At 37.5% G+C, this 22,502-nt stretch overlaps 1 protein-coding gene across 1 annotated transcript in view; it reads left to right on the top strand.

Annotated features, from left to right (window-relative positions):
- The window catches only part of ABCD3 (ATP binding cassette subfamily D member 3), a 65,571-nt gene that overhangs the window by 37,069 nt on the left and 6,000 nt on the right, over positions 1 to 22,502 (top strand). The window contains exons 8-21 of the mRNA XM_037501192.2: positions 1,497 to 1,553; positions 3,484 to 3,626; positions 6,779 to 6,848; positions 8,926 to 8,995; positions 9,085 to 9,182; positions 9,298 to 9,389; positions 11,087 to 11,178; positions 11,260 to 11,332; positions 11,463 to 11,526; positions 17,310 to 17,387; positions 17,488 to 17,553; positions 17,713 to 17,802; positions 18,299 to 18,418; positions 21,299 to 21,403. Coding sequence (XP_037357089.1) covers positions 1,497 to 1,553; positions 3,484 to 3,626; positions 6,779 to 6,848; positions 8,926 to 8,995; positions 9,085 to 9,182; positions 9,298 to 9,389; positions 11,087 to 11,178; positions 11,260 to 11,332; positions 11,463 to 11,526; positions 17,310 to 17,387; positions 17,488 to 17,553; positions 17,713 to 17,802; positions 18,299 to 18,418; positions 21,299 to 21,403 — 1,218 coding nt within the window. The remainder of the gene's footprint in view (positions 1 to 1,496; positions 1,554 to 3,483; positions 3,627 to 6,778; positions 6,849 to 8,925; positions 8,996 to 9,084; positions 9,183 to 9,297; positions 9,390 to 11,086; positions 11,179 to 11,259; positions 11,333 to 11,462; positions 11,527 to 17,309; positions 17,388 to 17,487; positions 17,554 to 17,712; positions 17,803 to 18,298; positions 18,419 to 21,298; positions 21,404 to 22,502) is intronic.

Raw genomic sequence — 22,502 nt, forward strand, 5'->3', positions numbered from 1 at the left:
TTAACTCGTCTCATTTCACCACCCTTAGAGCTTTTGCTGCAGTCTTCTTGTTAAGCCATTACCTCCTGTATTCACAGTACGTAACTGTGGGAACTTACAAGATTGTCTACCCAACATCCCCTTCCTTCTTCTTCTCATGCCCCTTTTCCCACTCCAGCCCACATCACTGTCTGATCTCAAACTGGACTATACTGGATCTAGATATCCAAATTTGAGAAGAAAACCTCATATCCAAAGGGGCTGCGTCCCACCTTTGCTCTCAACCATGGGGCTGGAGAGAGGACGGGCAGTTCTTAGGACCTGTATCCATTAACCGTCCCCCCTCCTTCATAGGCCACTGCTAAACCTACTCACTTCATGTCAGACATTTTGCTTTATTTAGCTTTCCAGGAACTATTACTAACTCCTCCCAAGCTCTCAGGCTCTGACAATTATAAATGGTTCAGTAATTTAGTTTTCTTTACTGCTCTTATCATCATGTTTAAAGGTCGTTCTCTTTCTGTATGTGTATTGGGGGGAGATGTATATAAAACTTTTTATGTAATTCTGTAGACATCTTGGTATTTGAGCATATCTGTCACTCAGATTTTGTCATATTGCAAGAGAGATAACAAAATTAATTGTGGTGCTGTGTATTTCAGCATATTTGAACTCTGACTTAAGTTCAATTACTGCCTTTGTTAATAACTTCTAAATCTACTTGAATTTAACAGGTGTGTCTAGCTTATTGATAATTTATGAGACAAAAAAGGAAGAGTTCATCTTAGTACAATTGAATTAATAAATCAAGTCATCTCTCCTAGTAATAATGCAGATAATAGTCAGAAAGGGGTGATTGTAGACTTACAGTGAATGAACGCAATTTGCATTTTTTGAAAAACACATCAAAATATGTACAGTTGTTATGTCATTTGAGTTGTCACTCTATGTGAAGAGCAGTACATTAATATATTTTTTTTTAGCTCTGAATTTTATATCAGGAAATTAGATTCTTAAGTTCACTAGATTATTTCAACATATAGATGTGATAAAGTAATAGAATCAAATGGTATTAGGAGTGGGAAGAGCCTCTTTTTTTATGGGTGGGTGAAAAATATATTCCATTTTCTGCTACCAGAGAAGTTGGTAGCATATTTGGGATTACAACTTGGGTTATTAATGCATGTAGTCTCTTTATACTACATTTAGAAATTACTAAGTTACTAATACATTAAATGTCATAGCAGAGATCTCTTACTGGATAGAAAGTGATGTGTTTTTCCCAATTGATGGTCAGTAAATATTGGTCAGCCTGTCTCCATTTAAAGTTTCTTGAGAATAAGAACTGTGTCTTTTATATATTCATTGATACATGTACTGTTATAGTACAGAAAACTCTACATGTTGACAATTACATGTTACATGTTGAACATCATTTTGCATATAACATGTTGTATTAACCATCAGTCCAGGCAATCCAGTTCTTTTTAATTCTGTAACTTCTCTTTATTTTGCAGCCATTTTTAGACATAGTTTTGTATATCTTCAAGTTAACAAGTGCAATAGGAGCTCAGGTGGGTTTACTTTTCTGTCTCTAAAATAGCTTTAATACTCTGTTGTGAATGATTGGATGATTTGTGTGTATCTCAAAGAATGTTTTTATGAGATATATCTAATAAAGTCTTGTTATGAAATAATACTGTACTAGAAATTTGAAAAGTATTCTAATTTGCCTTTTTAATTTTTCAAGTTAGATTCTTGGAAAATTCTCGTGGTATTAATAATCAGAAGTACTTAAACATTGAACATAAATGTACTTTCTTTTTTAAAATAATGTCTAAAATGCAATTTGGAGACAGTTTTTTATGAGTATGTATATACATTTCTATTTGATTAAATAAAAATTTTTTTATAGTGGCTTTGTTCCCTTAGAATATAGAGAGCAGTTATTAAAAATTTTCTTGTCTTCCTAATATTTTGCTATCCACTATTCAGTTTAATCGTATACCATGTTTTTGTTATAAGCAAGTGAATAATCTTAATTCCTTCTGTCTCTATGCTATATTTTGGTACTTATTATATTTTTCTAATACTTAAATATATCTCCTTATATTTCCATTATTTCATTCTGTATTTCTTGAAGGTAGAAACTATATATTAGTTACACCTCTTTGCCCTTATTTGTAGTATAAATCAATCATACTTAAATTATGCATTGAATCAATCATATTTAATTAAAAAAAACTTGACCCACATACTGTATTCTACACATGTGCTACATAGTAGGTATTAAAAAGATGAGTAAGACAATTCCTGCTGAAGAGGAATCACAATCTGGTGAAAGAGGTAGATGTTCAAGCAATTACAGTGCATTGTATATGTCTAGTAATAGAAGTTTGAATCAAGTATTTGGTGTCCAGAAATGTTTAGAGGTAATTTTTGAGCTGTTTTGAGGAGGATAAGCAGGCTTGTCAGACATAAGAACAACTTCATTGAGTGGCATGGTCAGGAAACAGTTATTTCAGTATGACAGAACATAGAATAAATATGGGAATGGGGAACATGCCTACACTGGTCTTAGAGAGGTAAGCATGAACATTCCTTCTTGGAGTGGTTGATGAGTAAAGAGGCCACTTACCAAGTTAGAAACTATAACAACTAGAAGCAAGATGTATGACAATGGAAAGGTAGCTATAACTTCTTTGGGGAATTGAGCTTGAGGTTGTACAAATAAGGTGAAGATGTATATATGTATTTGGAGACAGTATCTTGGGTTCTTATGTGTGACGGACTAAACAAAATTTGGGATGAAAAAAGAACTAAGGAATAAGTCTTAGGGATTTGTAACATTCAACGAGAAGGGAAAAAAGAGGTCTGACAGTTTTTGTGGAATCTTTTTTTTTTTCAATTTATTTATTTTTATACAAGAGCTGGGGTACAGGCCAGAGGTGCGGGAGGGTGAGAGGATTCAGCAGAGACAGAGCAGGGAGCAGAACAGGCAGACGACAGAAATACACTGCTGAGGGGAGCAGCGGGCGCAACAGGAGAGGTCTGCGGCACCATGTGGGATTCTTGCTGGCTGACCGGGATCGAACCCACACTGCCAAAGCTGCAGACAGCTTCACAGCATGGCGCTCAACCTGCTGTGCCACCGGGGAGGCCCAATTTTTGTGGATTCTTAAGAGACTATCCCAAAGGGCCCTCCACAAGAATTTTTAGATGCCATAGCAGAGTGATGACTTCACCTGGGAATATTTTGCTGAGCAAATTTCAGGAGAATTAGAGGATGAGCTGCAGTGGTTGGAGGAGAGTAGATGAGTAGTAAAAGTGTATATCTTGGCAGAAAGAAAACATTTCAGGGGAAATAATTAGTTAAAAGAATGATTTCTCTCAAAGTCACTGGACTTTGAGAGAAATTGTGCATGTCACAGAAATTGTACCTGTTGCATCTGGTGAAAAGAGGATGCTTGAACTTTGTCCGTTCTTCTTTCCCTTTTATAATAGGGCCCAGCAAGCATGATGGCTTACTTGGTCATGTCTGGGTTATTCCTAACTCGACTTAGAAGACCCATTGGTAAGATGACAATAACTGAGCAAAAGTATGAAGGAGAATATAGATATGTTAATTCCCGGCTCATCACAAACAGGTAAGGAGAATTGTATTAAAGGTGTTTAGTTGCACTAAAAATTCATTTTAAATGGATATTGGTCATATAAGTGACTCTAAAAAGTCTTGTACCACTGACTGAAATTGTGTGTGTTTGTGTTTACTTCTTTTATAAATATTCATCATGAAAGATACTAGTTTTATAAAGTAGTAATTCTACACATTTTAACTCCATCTTGTTAAGCATGCAGTATCTTTGATTCATCTCTTTCAGTGACTAATGTTCCATTAGTTTCACTTTAAACATAGTCAAGATATAGTTTAAGTTAATATACATTTACAGTATATGTTCAAAGAAAATTTTGTTTCAGTTTATTCACAAATATTTTTATTTTGAGACCATGTGTTTGGTGTATTCAGCAATTCAGTCTTTCTACCTATTTTCCAGATAGTTTAAAAATCCAAAATAGAAAAAAGTATTGAACTTTGGTGCCCACATGACTAATTTTCAAAATTTACCTCATCTGCTTAACAGTTATGTATTATGTGACTTTTGGAAAGTTACTTTGTAGCTCTACTTTTTTTTTTTTTTTAAGATTGATTTATTTATTTATACAAGCACTGGGTACAGTCAGAAGCGCGAGAGGGTGAGAGAATTCACCAGAGCCAGAGTGGGGAGCAGAACAGGCAGAAGGACCGAAGTACAATGCTGAGGGGAGCAGCGGGCATGGCAGGAGAGGTCTGTGTGCCATGTGGGACCCTCACCGGAGGCTGGGGATTGAACCGGTGCTGCAGAGGCTGCGGGCAGCTTCACAGCCCAGAGCTCAACCACTGCACCACCAGGGGAGGCCCAAGTAGCTCTACTGTTTTGTTTATAATAGGAGGACTTTTAGCAAGTTACATATAGTCTCACTTTTAAATAGTTTATAATAGGATTGTTGTGGGGATTAAATATGAAATATATATAAAGCTTTCAGCACAGTGTTGGGTGGCTAGCAGATGTGTAATAACTTTTCTCATGTTGATGTGTCAACCTTAAATTATTTTGAGGGTCCTGGTATTTTTTTTTTTAACTGCTTTACAGGCATTTACAAAATTACTTATTGGGAAATTACTCTTTGAACAGCTTCCTCTTCCTTTATTTCTTTGGATTGCTTAAAATGGTGCCACTTTTATAAGTTTTTGTATTCTAGGGTAGCTGAGAAATAGGCAGTTTAGTATGAGAGGTGATTTACCAGGGGAAGGAAAGATGGTATCAGCCAGAATGTTTCCTATTGCAGAAAGGTAGAAAACCCTGACTCTGAATGTTCTAAAAGTAAAGCTATTCGCTACTAACTTAGGAACTCTGAAGGTAAAGCAGCTCTAGGCCAGGTATGATCAGGGATCTGGCTCTTCTTTGTTCATTTGACTGCTCTCTTTTGTATGCTGTTCAGCCTAATTCTTGTGATTGCAGGGTGGCAAAAGAAGTTCCAGATCTCACTGCCCCTCCTCCCCTGCAAAAAATCCAGAAATAAAATGGCCCATTTATTTCTTCTGCTAGCTTATTAAAAGAGCAAGGAAACTTTCCCAGAAGCCCTGTCACACACTTGCTTTCACATTTCGTTCACCAGAATTGCTCATATGTAAATCAATTCCAGCAAAGCAATTGCCTTAGACCACTTGGAACTCATACCCAGTGGATGTGGCTAGGCCACTCATAAAGCACTTGGGTGCACAGAAAAGGGCAGATAGCTTTAAGAAAGTTGGGTTTTCTTAGGGAGAAAGATGTGGAAGAGGATAGAGTTTGGTTGGCAGCCATCATTATTCTAGGATGGTTTTCTTCCTTTCAGGTCTAAGGTTGGGCCAAAGTGACTTAGTATAGGAGTGTTAGAATTCTTGCCTCATCATCTTCTATAAGCTTTTATTGAGGAGGTAGAGGGAAGTAAGGAAAATAAACACACGCATAGAATTGTGTTCTTGAACTGGGATTCTGATACACTGGGACTCTGTAGCACTGTGGTAAGGTAACTGAAACATAGGTCAAATGTGTATCTTAACAGAAAGTAAATTTTACATGAAAGGGTTTAAGTCAGAGCTACCTTTTTTTTTATGGGAATGATACAGATACATGCTGGATTAGAATATAAACTTCACCAAAACTTTTTTTTTTTTAAAGATTTATTTATTTATTTATATAAGCACTGGGTACAGTCAGAAGCACGGGAGGGTGAGAGAATTCACCAGAGCCAGAGCAGGAAACAGCAGGCAGACTGATGAAATATACTGCTGAAGGGAGCAGCGGGCGTGGCAGGAGAGGTCTGTTGCGCCTTGTGGGACCCTTGCCGGCAGCCGGGGATTGAACGGGGATTGAACCAGTGCTGCAGAGGCTGTGGGCAGCTCGCAGCCCAGCGCTCAACTGCTGCACCATCAGGGGAGGCCCTTCACCAAAACTCTTAAAGGAAAAGGAAACATTGCATACTTATTGAAGGCTATTTTAACTTTGCCTGCTAGACTGCGGTATAGCTCTTTACTGTCCTCTGCTAAAAGAGACTCTTTGCTGGGAAAGTCGACATCATACTGAGTAGAGCAGGAAGACTAAATTTCACAATCAAGCATGAGTTAGAGTCTTGACTTGCTTGCTGTATGACTTTTGAATATTTGCTTAACCATACTGTTTTTCGTCATCTATAAAAATGCCCTTTTTCTATCGAAATTCTTGTGACCCTTGTGGCTCATGGAAGAGGGGTAGTGAGGATAAAACAGGGTTCCAGGAAAAGAATGACCATGCAGCGAGCCCCCTGGGAGCAGGCACTGTGCCTTCAGGACTTAGTGTGCTTTTCTGTCATGGAAAGGCCGATTGTCATGGCAGCGCCTCTCTTTTCTAGCTGTTGTTTTTCCTCTTTCCAGTATGAGTCTGTATTCAGTTTATAGTTTATGATGACTGTCCCAGACCTTCTGTGTATCATGGCAACTTCCTTCTTTTTTTCCTGACTTCTTTATTCAAATTTCTGATCCTTAACCCAGCCCATTTTCTCCAGCAAGGTTGCATATCAGGTGCGGATTCCTGTGCTCTGACCAGCTGGGTTGGGGATCCTAGAGACTGTCACCAAGTGTCCATTTAAATACAAATGTTCAGTCATCAAATATTGTATTTCAATAGTTGTTAGACTTAGGCAACATTGAAATTAATTGCTAAATTATTTTCCTTAATAGTGAAGAAATTGCCTTTTACAACGGGAATAAAAGAGAAAAGCAGACGATCCACTCAGTCTTCCGAAAACTGGTAAGGAAACATGCTTGAGCCTCACATTTTTATGGGAAGATGTTTTTATGGCCTATGCCAAGTAACATATACATCTTTAATCTCTAATTATATTTATTTTTAAATAATAAAAGATTTTATACTGTATTATCATTAGAAATATGATCATAAAATGGTCATGTCAATATATGAAGCTGCCCATTTATAAAAGTAGGTAGATTTAGTAAAATGATTTGTCAGTATGTATTTACAGAGGCTGCTTAGCAGTCTTATTTGGTGATAAATATAGCGATTCCTAGAGTCAGAATTTCTTCTTGTAGCATTCATGAAAATAGTGTGAGGATTATTATTTAAAGCAGGGATCAGCAATCTTTTTCTGTAAAGGGCAAGACAGTACATCTATAGTTTTGATTTTTCAGGTTATATGGTTTTTAGCTGTTCAATTCTGCCATTTCAAAGTGAACTTATACAATAAACAGAAAGGAATGACTATATTCTAATTAAGACTTTATTAATAAAAATAAGTGGCAGACTGGATTTGGACTGTGGGCCCAAGTTTGTTGACCCTTGATTTAGAATTTACAAACATCATTTGTTGTAAAACTATACTTCAGATTCTGTTTACTTACCACTTGGAAAATATGAATTCAGGTGTTTTTATTTATAATTCATTCAAAAGATAGTGAATGTAATGTGGTGCCTGTGCATGTTCCAGGTGCTAGCGATAGCAGTGGTGGGCATAAGCAACAAAATCCTGCCTCTAGGAAACTTATGTTTTAGTGCAAATTGTGAAATTAAATATATATTTGAGGTGGTTTTTAAAAGTTGTCATTTAAAATAAATTCAGAAATTTAAGTAAGGGTATTTGCCTTATTTGTATTTAACATCCCTGAGTTTTAAGAGTATTTTCTGGTAAAATGCTTTTAAGGTAATTTTCTAGGGGGCTGCTGTTCACCAGCTTATTCTTCACTTACTCTCCTTTAGATTCCAACCCCAAAGTTAATCTTATTCAGACCTTGCCTACTCTGGAATGGTCTCTACCAGTTAGTTGTTTCCTGCTTTAAACACCTGTTTCCTTAAAAGCATGTAATGCAATCTATAATTATCTGCATTTTCTAGCTTTTCTCTCTCATTAGAGTGTGAACTGAATGAGCTCCGGGAATTTGTCACTTCAGTTCCCTGTTGCATATCCAGCACTGAGCACAGTATTTGACATGTGGTGTTTGTTGAATGAATGTTCCAGACTTTGCCCTTTAGCTCAAGGTACTAAGAGCAAACTACCTTAGAACTCAGGAAACCAACATTTTAGTGGAGGAGACAATAAACATGTAAACAACTGGATATTTTGTATGATTTCAGGTAGTAACAAATTTTGGCAGAGGGAACAGCAAGGAAAAAGCTTAAAGCAGGAGCATGTTTGATGATCCAGTGTTTCTGGATCTCAGTGAGGGGAAGCACAGTAGAAGCAGATGAGATTTAAAACCCAGTACCAGATCAGATGGGCTTTGAATAATTTGATAGGTGAAAAATTACACTAAAAAATTTTTTTAGACATGTGATCCTGAAATAATGCGTGTTTAGATTAAAGCTATGGACTTGAACTCGAGAGCATTGATTTACATTAGGACTCAGCTCACAGTGAGTCCAGTACAGGTCTAAGAGAAGGCACAGATCAGGTGTCTCTACCTAAAGCAGTGCATCGAGTGTCAGTCTGGACAGCTAGTGTCTCACCTACATTAGATTGTTCTTTTGTTCTTTATGTTTTGATTACTGATCGGTTTCAGATTATGTGTATCCAGCAACATTGTAATTACAGTATCATTGTACTGTTACATGCAGAGGATACCACATTAAAATTTTTAATGTAATTTCCAGTATATTTGTAAAAATTGTTTCATGAAGAGCTTATTTGGCATCTGCTCTGTGATCAGCATCATGCTCAATGAAATGTGAAGTGCAAAATAATCAGCTATCATGGGCACTCATTAGATAGTTGTTGAATACATAAATTATGCAGTTTCTTTTTATCATTGTCGGTATATTCTTTTTTTTTTTTTGTATATAGAAAATACTTATTTTTGGTTTTGCTTTTTGCCAGGTGGAGCACCTACATAATTTCATTTTGTTTCGGTTCTCTATGGGCTTCATTGATAGCATAATTGCCAAATGTAAGTATGTTTTAGAAGAGTTAGTAGAACAAGATTTGTGGAAAAAGTGAAATATTGTCCATGTTGTAAATCTTGACTGTCTTTTTCAGATCTTGCCACTGTGGTCGGTTACCTAGTCGTCAGTCGTCCCTTCCTAGATATGTCTCATCCTCGACATCTCAAGAGTACACATTCAGAACTGCTGGAGGTAAAGTAGTCAACCAATAATAGTAGTAAATCGAAAAGTTACATATTAAAATATAGAAAAGCTAACTTTTTCTCCCAGAAATATTAGTGGAAGTTAACATTCATTTCTGTTTAAGGAGTACTACCAAAGTGGAAGAATGCTTTTGCGAATGTCTCAAGCTCTGGGTCGAATAGTTTTGGCTGGCCGTGAAATGACTCGACTGGCCGGGTAAGATTAGTGATAATGAACAGTTGCGGAGAATAAATTTTGGAAATATGTCATCCTTAATGATTGGGCTCCATTGAGTTTAAGGGGTAACTAAATCCCCATTTTCTACTTCTTGACATTAGTTTTAGTAGAAAATTAAGGAAGATTTTTCAATTTGTGAACTTCCCATGTTTCCTTAGAGCTGCTATTTTGAGCTTTAAGCTAGGATAGGGATTCTCAAGTGTCTCCCCCTGGCCACTGGGGTGCAGTCAGTTGAGAAGTGTTGAGTCTTGGTACCATTTTCTTAATTCACAGAAAGTTAAGTCAGTGAATAGAATGTTCTAATTTAAATTTTTGTGCCCTACCATATATATTTTTTTCATAGATCTTTGATATTGGCAACCTAGCAAGACAGACGGGCAAAGATGAAATTGATTTTAATGGGAAAAAAATAAAAAGTTACCTGGCAGTATCTGTAGTTGCAGTTGTAAATATGGTCATATTATCTGGTAAAATTGTTTGTACATCATAAAATGATATTAATCAGTATTTCAAGCTCTAATATAAAGGACCTGGTATGGTGTAAAAAACATAATATGAAAAACACCCTAAATTGTAAGTTATTTATTTAAAGAAATTGGATTTCTTAAGATCTTTCCCAGGTCTTATAATTCATCGTCATATTTCTTTTTTTTTCATTCCTCTCCTCTTTTATGGCAGTTAAGGGCTAGGTAGCAAGATAGAAGTTGTAAAGTGTAATGAGGAGTTTCTTTCTCTTGAGAATGCTGACATTCTTCCATCTTGTTAATAAATTGTCTTCACAGTTCATGGCACATGGGATGATTCTGTTTCTTTAGATTTCTGCTTGTTAGTCACAGAAATATCCTCTTACTTCTTAATACATACAAAAATTCCTTCCTGGGCCTCCCCGGTGGCGCAGTGGTTGAGCGCTGGGTTGCGAAGCTGCCTGCGGCCTCTGCGGCGCCGGTTCGATCCCCGGCTGCTCCCCGGCCACCGGAGGAGGGTCCCACATGGCGCGCAGACCTCTCCTGCCGCCCGCTGCTCCCCTCAGCAGTGTACTTCGGTCCTTCTGCCTGCTCTGCTCCCTGCTCTGGCTCTGGTGAATTCTCTCACCCTCCCACGCTTCTGACTGTACCCAGTGCATGTATAAACAAAACAAACAAATAAATAAATAAATAAATAAAACATGCCTCTATTAAAAAAAAAAAAAATTCCTTCCTCAGATCAGAAGGCCAACTTTATACATGGCTTTATAAAAATCTCACTCCTGAAAAACTCTGGGTCTAAGGAATGTACTAGGCACTAGTTCTTTTTTAGTCTTCACTAGAAACTTCCTTAAAATTTTAGAGGCAAACAACCTTTTTGGCTTACCTGTTAATGAAACATCAATTTAGGTGAGAGTCCTTTGACTCCTTCTTTTTTATCTCCATCCTTTTGCTCTCCTATGGAACATAATAAAATACATAGTAAAATACGTATATTAGCACTTATATTTATGTTGATGATACTTCTTTTAGGTTATTTCATTTAAACTAAATTATAATTTCAGAAACCAGTTAAATTTATATAGAGTAAAAGATGTGAACTTATACAATGTCATAGCTCAATGAAATAAGTAATAAATGAATAAATAAGTACAAAGAAAAACTATAATAACCTTTGGTGTTTTGATTGGTTTTCCTTTTTTTAAATTTCAGTTTTACTGCTCGGATTACAGAGTTAACGCAAGTACTGAAGGATTTAAATAATGGCAAATATGAACGCACAATGGTCTCACAACAGGAAAAGGGTAAGTATGGATGTGCTAGATCACATAGGTTAAGTTTTTGCTGATACAGTTGGGTGCTTTGATAATTATTCTCTGTTTAAGGTATTGAAGGACCACAAGCCATTCCCCTAATACCTGGTGCCGGAGAAATCATCAATGCAGATAACATTATAAGGTATGTATTGGAAATGTTTTTCAGCACGATAAAGTAAACATTTGTTACATTGTATAGTAACCTTTCTCTTTCAGCTTCGATTTCCTCAGTTTTTATATAAAATTATTCTTTTTATTAATTTTGTCTGCAGATTTGATCATGTTCCTTTAGCAACGCCAAATGGAGATATCTTGATCCGAGACCTTAATTTTGAAGTAAGTTTTAAATGATTATTTGAAATCTTAAGTCCTCTTCAAAATGTGAAGTCAACAACTATTGTCAGGGTATTTAAAATAATTTTAAGACTTGACTTGGCCTCTGAATCCATAAAATTGCTTTTCAAACTATGTTTTGATACAGCAGAAATCTGTTTTTCTTAGTTGAAAATTTTAAAATTTCAAATGTTACTATTAAAAATTGTTTGCAAATAGAAAATATACTTATTGTGAATAGAAGATATAGTTACTTTGAATCTCCAGTGTAGAATGAATATTTGAACATGTAAATGTAATTTTAGTCTCTCGGTTACAATGAAAATTGACTGCCACCCGGATCTATACATATAAAAATAAAATGTCAACATTCTTATGGCTGATGAAAACAGAAGAGCAGTACAATAGCACTAGAGAGAACTACTCCCCAAAACACATAAAATGTGTGCCAAGAGACTAGTGATTCTCACTCAATATTGTCTGCTAACCAAGTGAGAATGTGGCAGGCCAGTTTAAAAAGAAAATGCAATAGAGGAGTACTTGGCATGATTTATAAGACCCTTAAAGGCCTTTGGGTTAGAAATTAGGTTACATGTTAATTGTGGCTTTATATAGCTTGTCTCCCAGTTCCAGATAGCACTTCTCTAGAACAGCACTAACCAGCAGAACTTGTTGTGATGATGGACATTTGCACTGTCCAGCATAGTTGCTACTTACAGCTGCTGTGGTTAGTGCAGCTGAGGCTGAATTTCAGGTTTTATTTAATCTTAATCAATTAGATCTCACACCAAGCAGCCACATGTGACTAGTGGTGATTGTATTGGACAGCACGACTCTAGAATCCCTCTCTATGTATGTGGCTTTCTCTAATTTGCATTTCAATTAGGGATTTTTTCCAACTGTTTCCATTGAAGGAATTGTCTTGAGAGTTTATAAAATAAAGAGCATAATCATCAAATTTGTTTTTAACTTGTTACAACTTTAGTTTTCAGTCATGTATATTTATCATGCATCTACTTTTTAAGGAGCTAGGAAATGTTGGTTATGCAAAGTACTTTGGGCTTTTCAACAACGAATGTTGTATTACCACATTTATTTTCAGGCCAAGAAACACAAGCAGATGTAGAGAAAATGTAAATATAGAAGGTTAATATTGAATGACTCCAAGTAATACAGAAGGTTTTTGCATTTAGCTCTGGCTACCCCAGTGGGCTTGGTACTCTCTGGTGCTCTCTGGCAGAATCCACCCACCAGTCTTGATTTCAGGATAAACAGAGTTCAGAACCCTATCTTTGTTAGATTTCCAGTAGCTCCTTTATTGCCACTGTCAAAGGATATAAAGGGCCATGAAACTTCTTCACTGAGGAATCCTCTCAGTCCCTTCTCCACTTGCCTGTGTGTGCAGAAACAGAACACACCAGCAATGCAAGTGCACACAGGGCTTAGCAGAGTGAGAAGGGACATGGGGTCTGTGTGTGCAGTTACTTGGGTCGATAAATCATGATTATGCTGTGGTGTTACTCTTTCTTCCATAACATTACTACACTAAAACGATTGCTTCCTTTTGAGTCCAAAAGCCTTTATTTTTATTCTCTAAAAATTTTATTTGTTTTTGCAAAGAAGAACTGGGGTGCGGGCCAGAGGTGTGGGAGGTGAAAGGACTCACCAAAGACAGAGTAGTGAGGAGAATAGGCGGATCTACTGAGATACACTGCTGAAGGGAGCAGCGGGTGAGACAGGAGAGGTCTGCTGTGGGTCAGCTCTCTGGCCGGGGATTGAATTCAGGCCATAGGGGTGATAGTGCTGAGACTTAACATCTAGGCCACCAGGGAGGCTCCAGAAGCCCTTTACTTTAAAGCATTTGTATCTGGATTTTAGTACTTTTAATACTTTAATACTTTATTATATATATAAATTTACTGTTATAAGGGCAGAAAGGCCCTTAGCTTTTTGCTCTTAATTTGAAAAATCTTATTTTAGTTCTCTATTAGATCCCTGCCCATTCAAGTATTTTACTTTATGACCTTGAATCACCTGTTTATCCTGTGATTTTTGGTTTTCTGTTTGTCCTCTGGGAGCTGTTTCTTTGACTTCTGGCCCTGTGGTCCATGGTTATGAATTCCTCCTCTGTGTCTAACTTAAGGTATTCTAAGATAAATTTGGCTTTTTCTCATTTATTTTGTCTTACCATTCCTTTTCTTGACATAGCTTTCTTTTATTCAACAAGCATTCTTCAGTTCTTTGTAACCTCCCACTCTTTTCTAACCCATCTGTTTTACTTGAAAATAAGGATTCCTTTCAGTTTGAAAGAGGCATGATAAAACTGAGACTTGGACACCACAAATAAATGCTTCCTGCTTTATGATTAGTTTGTCCTTTTGGTTATGTAACAACCAAGTAATGTAAGCTGCTTAGAGGTAGGAAATTTTATCTTATTTCTTTATAAATTTTTCCAGCATGGGCATATTAATCTGTCTAGATGTAGACTGAGATCAATTTTCAGGCTATAATATAAGGGCTAAAATAGTCCTTTGTAACTTAAGCCTATAAATCTTTATACAGTATGCTTTTATAGAACCTGTTTTACTTAAGTCATATTTATATGTAGACTTTGTGATGATTTATTATGGTAAATTTATAGGAAGTAGGCTTAATCAAGGAGTGCTATGTCTAGGAAAATAGTTTTATTGGTAAAAATGTGGTGGTTCCGAGTATTCATTGCCCCAGAAAAGTAATCCAGCAATCTCAGTAATATAGTTATTAATAATTTAAAATAAAAGTTACCTCTGGCTTTTAGTCTTAATTCAAAGAATTTTAGTCTTGTTCAAACCAGAAAAAAAATGGCCACTTTAATAATTCTTTTACATGGAAATATTATCATTGGCATGACATGACTGATGTCATACTGGAAATTTTGTCTAACATTATCAAACACCAGAGTAAAGAAACGTTAATGTAGAGCCTAAGACATTTGAGCATGGAGAGAGTACCTAAGGATTTTAGTAAGTCTAGTTATTACAAATTTGATTTTTTAATTTCTTGGCTTATTGCAACAAATAGTATGGAGGGGTATTGGAAACCAGTGAAAACCACAGTGAATGGTTAGGGCCAGAAAGAATGTGTATTGGCAATACTCAAATAAAACACATTAGTCAGGAGTCATTGACAGCTCTTGAAATGTTAAGAGCTCCTAAGGAGACCAATATTATAGTTTAATGTAATTATTATATACAATAACCTTTCATTGTCAGGAAGATTATTCAGTTTTACAGGAGAAGGACCTATCTAATTTTTTGGAAAGAAGTCCTTCAAAATGATTCTTCAAAATAATTTCTCAGAAACAGACAGATGATTTGTCTGAACAAAGTCATTCAGAACAGCTCATTCTCACATTGATGTGCATAAGTTGTGGTATTTATTATAGATCAACTCTGTGGTAGATTAGTAACTCTTAACCTTGAGAAACTCATTCTTTTTTTTATTGTTGTAATATATATATAACAAAAAATACCATTTTAACCTTTTTAAAGTGTACAATTAAGTGCCATTACTGTTGGGTAACCATCACCATGAACCACCTCTGGAATTTTTCATTTTACCAAAGAGAAACTTGGTACTCATTAAACAATAACTCCTCCATTCTCCTCCCCCTCCTACCCAGAGGCCCAGGTAGCTTTTTTTCTTTTTCTCATCATTATGAATTTGCCTATTCTAGGTACTTCATATCGATAGTGTCATACAATACTTGTTCTTTTTATGTCTGCTTTATTTCACTTAGCATAATGTCTTTAGATTCATCCACATTGTAGCATGTATCAGAATTTCATTCCTTTTTAAGGCTGGGTAATATTTCCTTGTGCACTGGTACATTTTTGATTCGTCCATCAACCTGCTTGGGTTGCTTCCACTTTTGGGCTACTATGAATAATGCTGATGGTGCTCCATTTCATCAGGGTAAAAGCCAAAGTCCTTTCAGTGGCACATAGCGTCTTACAAGCTTTGCTTGCAGCTACTCTGCCTCTACCTCTTCTGTGAGCTCATCCCTCCTGCTTATTCTTTTCCAGCCAAATCTGCTGCCTGTTTTTTGAATAGTATAACTACATTCCTGCCTTGGTGGCTTTTACACTTACTTTTTATGGGTAGGGTTAGGAGTGGAAGGATATACCCTCAAATATGTGTCTAATTCACTCCTTGTTTCCAAAGTTTGCCCGGTTGTCATTTTATGTGAGGTCTACCCCAATTGCCTTGAAAATGCAACTTCCCCCATCCACTCCCAAGCTTCTTTACCCTGATCTATTTTTTCTCCATGACATTTATTTTCTAAAATACTGTTTAATTATTTATTATGCATATTCTTTATTGCATGTCTCTCCTATTAGAAAATAAAACAGAAAGGGTAAGGTGGGATTTTAGTTTTTGTCTCTTTTATTTACTAATGTAGCCCCCTTTCCTAGACTAGAGCCTGATACTGAGCTTTCAATAAATACTTACTGAATTAAATACTGGGATCCCAAAACTCAACAGTTGAAAATAATTGTCAAAGGCAGGTTCCATGGCTAAGGTAACTGGAATCTCTCTATTGTCTTCTTTCCTGTTGTGCACATTGTTATGTGACATTGCAAATTATAACCCAGGTGTTGTAATTCATGATAAGGTGGATTAACACATAAAACTGCAAGCTTAGAACTTAATCAATTTTTACATTTTCTTAGCTTAATCTTTCTATTGTTGCTGAACAATTTTGTGATTCTGTAAATACTTATATAAATACATAATGCATATATATTTTGATCTGACACTTATAATTTCTTTTTTTTTTGTTCTTTTTTTTTTTTTTAAAGAGGCATGAATTTCTATTTATTTATTTATTTGTTTGTTTGTTTATACATGCACTGGGTACAGTCAGAAGCGCGGGAGGGTGAGAGAATTCACCAGAGCCAGAGCGGGGAGCAGAGCAGGCAGAAGGACCGAAGTACACTGCTGAGGGGAGCAGAAGACGGCAGGAGAGGTCTGCGCGCCATGTGGGACCCTCCTGCGGTGGCTGGGGAGCAGCCAGGGATCGAACCAGCGCCGCAGAGGCCGCAGAGGCTTCGCAACCCAGCGCTCAACCGCTGCGCCACCGGGGAGGCCCGACACTTATAATTTCTAAGAATCTGATCTATAGAAACATCTCTCACTAGTGCATTGATTTAATTAATTAATTAATTTAATCAATTTAATTGATTTAATTATGATAGGGCCTCCCTGGTGGTGCACAGGTTAAAGTCTCAGCACTATCAAGCTATCGCCAGCCACTGCAGCATGAGTTCGATCCTGGCCAGGGGTGCTAACCCACATGGCTCAGCAGACCTCTCCTGTCTCGCTTGCTGCACCCCCTAGCAATGTATTTTCAGTAGATCTTCCTGTTCCTCTCCCCACTCTGTCTCTGTTGAATCCTCTCACTCCCCCTCCACATCTCTGGCCTATACCCCAGTTCTTTTTATGTATACATAAACAATAAATAATTCTTTAAAAATAAATAAATCACAATATATCTTTACTATGCAGTACACTGTACATTTAAAAAAGAATGGGGGAAATTTTGGGGGGGAAAAAAGTGAGTAAAAATTGAAAGCAAACTAAAGAAAAGGCTTCCCTTAACCATATGCTTCACATCTACCTAATATCCCATTTATAGACAAAGTAGAAAATTTATCCTCAGCAAAGAGTTATTTGATCCTAAGGAAGCATTCACCCAGTACATGATCACTCTGTATAATTAATTCACAGACTAATTTTCCTTTCAGGTTCGATCTGGAGCCAATGTTCTCATTTGTGGTCCAAATGGCTGTGGGAAGAGTTCACTTTTCCGTGTTCTTGGTGAAGTAAGTACAAACTGACCTAAAAGTTTCACATCTTTTTTTTACACTGGCTGCCATAGTGTGAAATGTATCACTGCTCCTCTCCACCCCCATTCTTTTATAGTTATGGCCTCTTTTTGGAGGACGTCTAACTAAACCAGAAAGAGGGAAGTTATTCTATGTTCCTCAGGTGAGACCTTGTTTGAGTTCTTTTGTAACCATATATATATATATATATACACACACACACATATATACACACACACTTAGTTTTTACTTAGTTTTTTACTTAGTTTTTTACTTAGTTTTGAAACATCAATTCTGATGATTTTTACTCTCCTACTACCAGAGACCGTACATGACCCTTGGAACTCTGCGAGATCAAGTGATATATCCAGATGGAAAAGAAGATCAGAAAAGGAAGGGGATATCTGACCTGGTAAGGGAATGTTTATATCTAGACCTCCTGAAGAGTAGGTGTAGATATTTATGTTCTTTATCTTACCAGTTAAGTATTTTAAACACCAGGTAGTTAGTCTGTAAAGCCTTTTAAAGCCTGTCATAGTTGTAACTTTCCTAGTTGAGGTAAGATGTTAATCTCTGTGCTTAAATATGACTTAAATATGACTATGTATTTAACTTTGGCTTTACACGATTGCTTGTTTTGGCTTACCATTATTTTGTCTTACCATTCCTTTTCTTGACATAGCTTTCTTTTATTCAACAAGCATTCTTTAATTGTGCACAGTAGTAATTAATATAAAGAGGAACTACAGGGCATAGGGCTATCTTTGTGCCATGTTCTTTTGTAAAACGTGTCCCTTCAATGGCATTAGCAATATTGTTATGGCTATTCTAATTTAAAAGATAAAGCATGATAAAGATTGTTGGTTTATACTAAGCTTGATTTCATCTTTAATTTTTTTTGTGGAAAGGTACTGAAGGAATATTTAGACAATGTCCAGTTGGGTCATATCCTTGAACGTGAAGCAGGCTGGGACAGTGTTCAAGATTGGATGGATGTACTCAGTGGTGGAGAGAAGCAAAGAATGGCGGTGAGTGTGCTGGAAAAGACACTGCATGAAAATGCAAGGGCTACGTAAAGTTGTTCTTACAGCCCAGCTCTTTAACCAAGGCAGTTTTTTTACAAAATATTGTAATATTTTTATATGACAATTGTGTTTTTTTTTTTAAATTAATTAATTTATTTCTGCAAGCACTGGGTACGGTCAGAAGCGCGGGAGGGTGAGAGAATTCACCAGAGCCAGAGCAGGGAGCAGAACAGGCAGACAGACGAAGTACACTACTGAGGGGAGCAGCGGGCAGCAGGAGAGGTCTGCGCACCATGTGGGACTCTCATCTGGCAGCCGGGGATCAAACCGGCGCTGCATAGGCTGTGGGCAGCTTTGCAACCCAGTGCTCAAACGCTGCGCCACCGGGGAGGCCCATTTGTGTATCCAGTTCTCTTCTCTCTGTGTCCCTTGAACTCTGAAGTGACATTTCTCTTTCATTGTACCAGTCACCATCCATCGGGGTTGCTTCTCGTAGTATCACAAGTTGGGATATTTTTTACTCTGACCATAATCATCTTTTTCACTCTACCATTGTATCAGAAATACTTCCATAAAATTTTTAGTGTTCTTTAAAAATCCATTTTGTCATTCTTTTTCTTTTACCTAATTGGCAGCTATGCCCCTTCTTCAACCTCTCTGAGAACTCTAGAATATTGGCCCCTCTCCTTTCTTACAGCAGATCAGTCTACTTTATCTTCCTTCCTGTCCGGTACAGATGTAATAGTCCAGCCCTGGCACATGGCAGGTACTCAGGAGAGATTTTTGAAGGAAGGAACAAATGACCCTTTACCCTTAACTTCCTTTCTCACTTTTTATTTCTTCATATTAATTACCTAAAGTCCAACCCAGCAGCAACTGTTTTCCTTGGCATTACTGTACATTGGCTTGTGGGCACAGCTGAAAAAACCAGAGGAGTTTGGACTGGTGCCCCACATGTCCCTGGTGTCCAGTCTTACAGAAACTTACAGCATGGTTCTTGCCATCATTTTTCTTGTTTCCACCCCCTCTCTTTTTTTATGGTAATTATTTAAAAACTACCAGTCTTATACTTTGTACCTCAGTATCTACTCTACCACTATTGGCAGAATAACTCACTACTTAAAGAAAAAAGAGAAGTTGTTATTTCAGTTCAGTGATAGCTAATTTTTATTGAGTGCTTAGTAGATGATATCCAGGTCACTTCATTTAATTTCCATACTAGTCCTGTGAGCTAAGAACTGAATATCCCATGTTTGAGAGGAAATTGAGCCTTTGTACCATTTAGTAGCTTGCTAAGCAAATATAGCTAGTAACTGTTAAGGCTGAGGGGTGGGGGACAGTCTGTCAGCCTCAGGTGGCAGCATTCATAGACTCAAGACATGTTAAGTCTCCCTGAATGATGTTGTCACTTAGCTGGTGGTATCGTGGGAGAAACACATTGAGAACATGTTCATGTCAGGTGATACATGTGTGACGAGGATTGAGAGTTCCATGGAACCAGAGGAGGGACTTTGGTGGAATGCTTTGAAATAACCACTGTTTTTTTTTTTTTTTTTTAAGATTTGTTGATTTATGCATATAAGAACTGGGGCACAGGCCAGAGATGTTGAGGGGGGCGGAGAGGATTCACCAAAGACAGAGTGGGGAACCAAACAGGCACATTGACTGAAATACACTACTGAGGGGAACAGTGGATGAGACAGGAGAGGTACTATCTGCTGCGCTTTGTGGGTTAGCTCCCTGGCTGGGTGTTGAACTCTTGCTGCAGTGGCTGCAGACATCTTCATAGGTTGCGTCCTAACCCCTTGCGCCACCAGGAAGACCCATAACCACTATTCTTTATTATTATTTATTTTATTTTATTTTTTTTTTATAGAGGCATTTTTATTTATTTATTTGTTTGTTTGTTTTGTTTATACATGCACTGGGTACAGTCAAGCGCGGGAGGGTGAAAGAATTCACCAGAGCCAGAGCGGGGAGCAGAGCAGGCAGAAGGACCGACGTACACTGCTGAGGGGAGCAGCGGGTGGCAGGAGAGGTCTTTGCGCCATGTGGGACCCTCTGCTGGTGGCCTAAGAGCAGCCGGGGATCGAACCGGCGCCGCAGAGGCTGAGGGCAGCTTCGCAGCCCAGCGCTCAACCGCTGCGCCACCGGGGAGGCCCATAACCACTATTCTTAAGTAACTTTGCAAAGGGCTGTATTGACCTTCCTGCTTCCACTCTCTGTGGAGGATATGCCGTCATCTCTTGAGAAAGGCTGAATGCCTCCATCTGTGTTTTTGGATCTTCTCTTCTCCAACTATTTTATCCCTTTCCTTCAGGTTTGCATGGAGAGAGAGAGAGACACACACCCACCCACCCACACCCCCCCCCCCGCCATATGTTTAATCTCTTCTAGGTCTTCTCCTTCAGAAAGATGCTTTCAGGTATCCCAAATCTAAAAAAGGTCCCCTATAATCTGTAGCTTTCGTTCTCTGGATTGCAGAACTTTTGGGTAGTCTTTGCTAGCTACTCCCCTTCCTCACCTCATACTAATAGATATTAGCCCCAAGATTGTGTTTACAATCATGTACTGCATAATGTTTCAGCCAACCGTGGATCACGGACGTGATGGCAGTCCCTTTGTGTAGCCTAGGTGTGTAGGGGGCTGTACCATAGAGGTCCGTGGCAGTGTTCTGTGTGTTCACATGACTGTCGTCTGACAAGGTGCGACTGAGAATGTATTCCTGTCATTCAGTGACAGGTGATTGTCTCGGTTCAGTCATTCATTTATCAGATAATTGAATGTTTCCTGTATACACATACATATTTAATTTGAATTTGTTTTAGCTTATTAATTTTAGGCCTGCCTGTGATTATACAGATTGTTTCTTTTTTGCTTCAGATGGCGAGGTTGTTTTACCACAAGCCGCAGTTCGCCATTTTGGACGAGTGCACGAGCGCGGTCAGCGTGGACGTGGAAGACTACATCTACAGCCACTGTCGAAAGGTGAGGATGGACAGGCCGCTTGGAGGGTTCCTGTCCCCACCCCGTTCAGAGTCCAACAAAATACCTGTCCAGCCAGCAGATTCCAAGTCACTACCCAGGGGTGATTCTTGTTTAATAAAGATTGTGAATTGATAATTAATAGACATAGAGGAAAAAGAATTATAAATGAATTGTGTATATAATTCTATTTACTAGTGTCTTAGCTATAAAGCAAATAATGTTATCTATTTCCCTTTTGCCACCTTTCCTTATACCGTATTTAATAAGCAGGTATTTTTTTAATTTGTTCCATTAACTTCATCTAAATATCATTTTTTAAAAACTAAACAATAATCATTTAGCAATTTTTAATTTGTTCATCTTTTTTTTGGCCTGAGTAATATTCGGAGGCTAATTGTTGCGATTCCAGAGTAATTAGTCATTGATCTCAGCTTGTTTTTCCTTGAGACATTGTTGTCATCGTTCATATGTGTTCTAGATAGATTTTAACAAGAATAGCATACCCTGTTTTTATTTGGGTATTTACACTAAATATAAAAGGTATTCACAATCGAAATCCCAGAAAGTTTTTAAAACCAAAAGATTTTTCACTGTTTTTTAGTAAGCCCATTGGGTAGCAAACTCAGCAAAGTAATGGAAGGTATTTAAGTACTTTGTCTCATTTACATCATTGTCCCTAAGTGTTGCTGCAGACACATTCATGTTTTAATTACAGAATCCACCTCACAACCCTCTGAGGGTGGTAAAAACTGCTTTTCCAAAATCTGAATTCCATGACATGATACAAAACAAGGTTCCCAATAAAGGACTATGGCCTTGTATTGGAAAAGCAAGCTGACAGATGGTGCTATGTTAATTGCATTTTCTGGTTTTAACCTTTTGCTAACCTGTGCTCTTGCATATATTTTTTTACAACAAAATAGAAAACGTGCTAGGATACCTGTTTTCTGCCCTCCTCCAAATAATGCACTTAATGCCAGTACTTGTTAGTTTAATTTTTTTCTTAAGGCTTTATTTCTAAATTTTGTTTTTTTGTGGAGTGGATGATCCATGCTTTGCATTACCTTGAACAGTTGGCATCAGTTACAATTTTTTCTCA

This window comes from Talpa occidentalis, unplaced genomic scaffold (assembly GCF_014898055.3).
Source record: "Talpa occidentalis isolate TD23 unplaced genomic scaffold, MPIMG_talOcc4v2.1 talOcc4.9, whole genome shotgun sequence".
Lineage (NCBI taxonomy): Eukaryota > Metazoa > Chordata > Mammalia > Eulipotyphla > Talpidae > Talpa > Talpa occidentalis.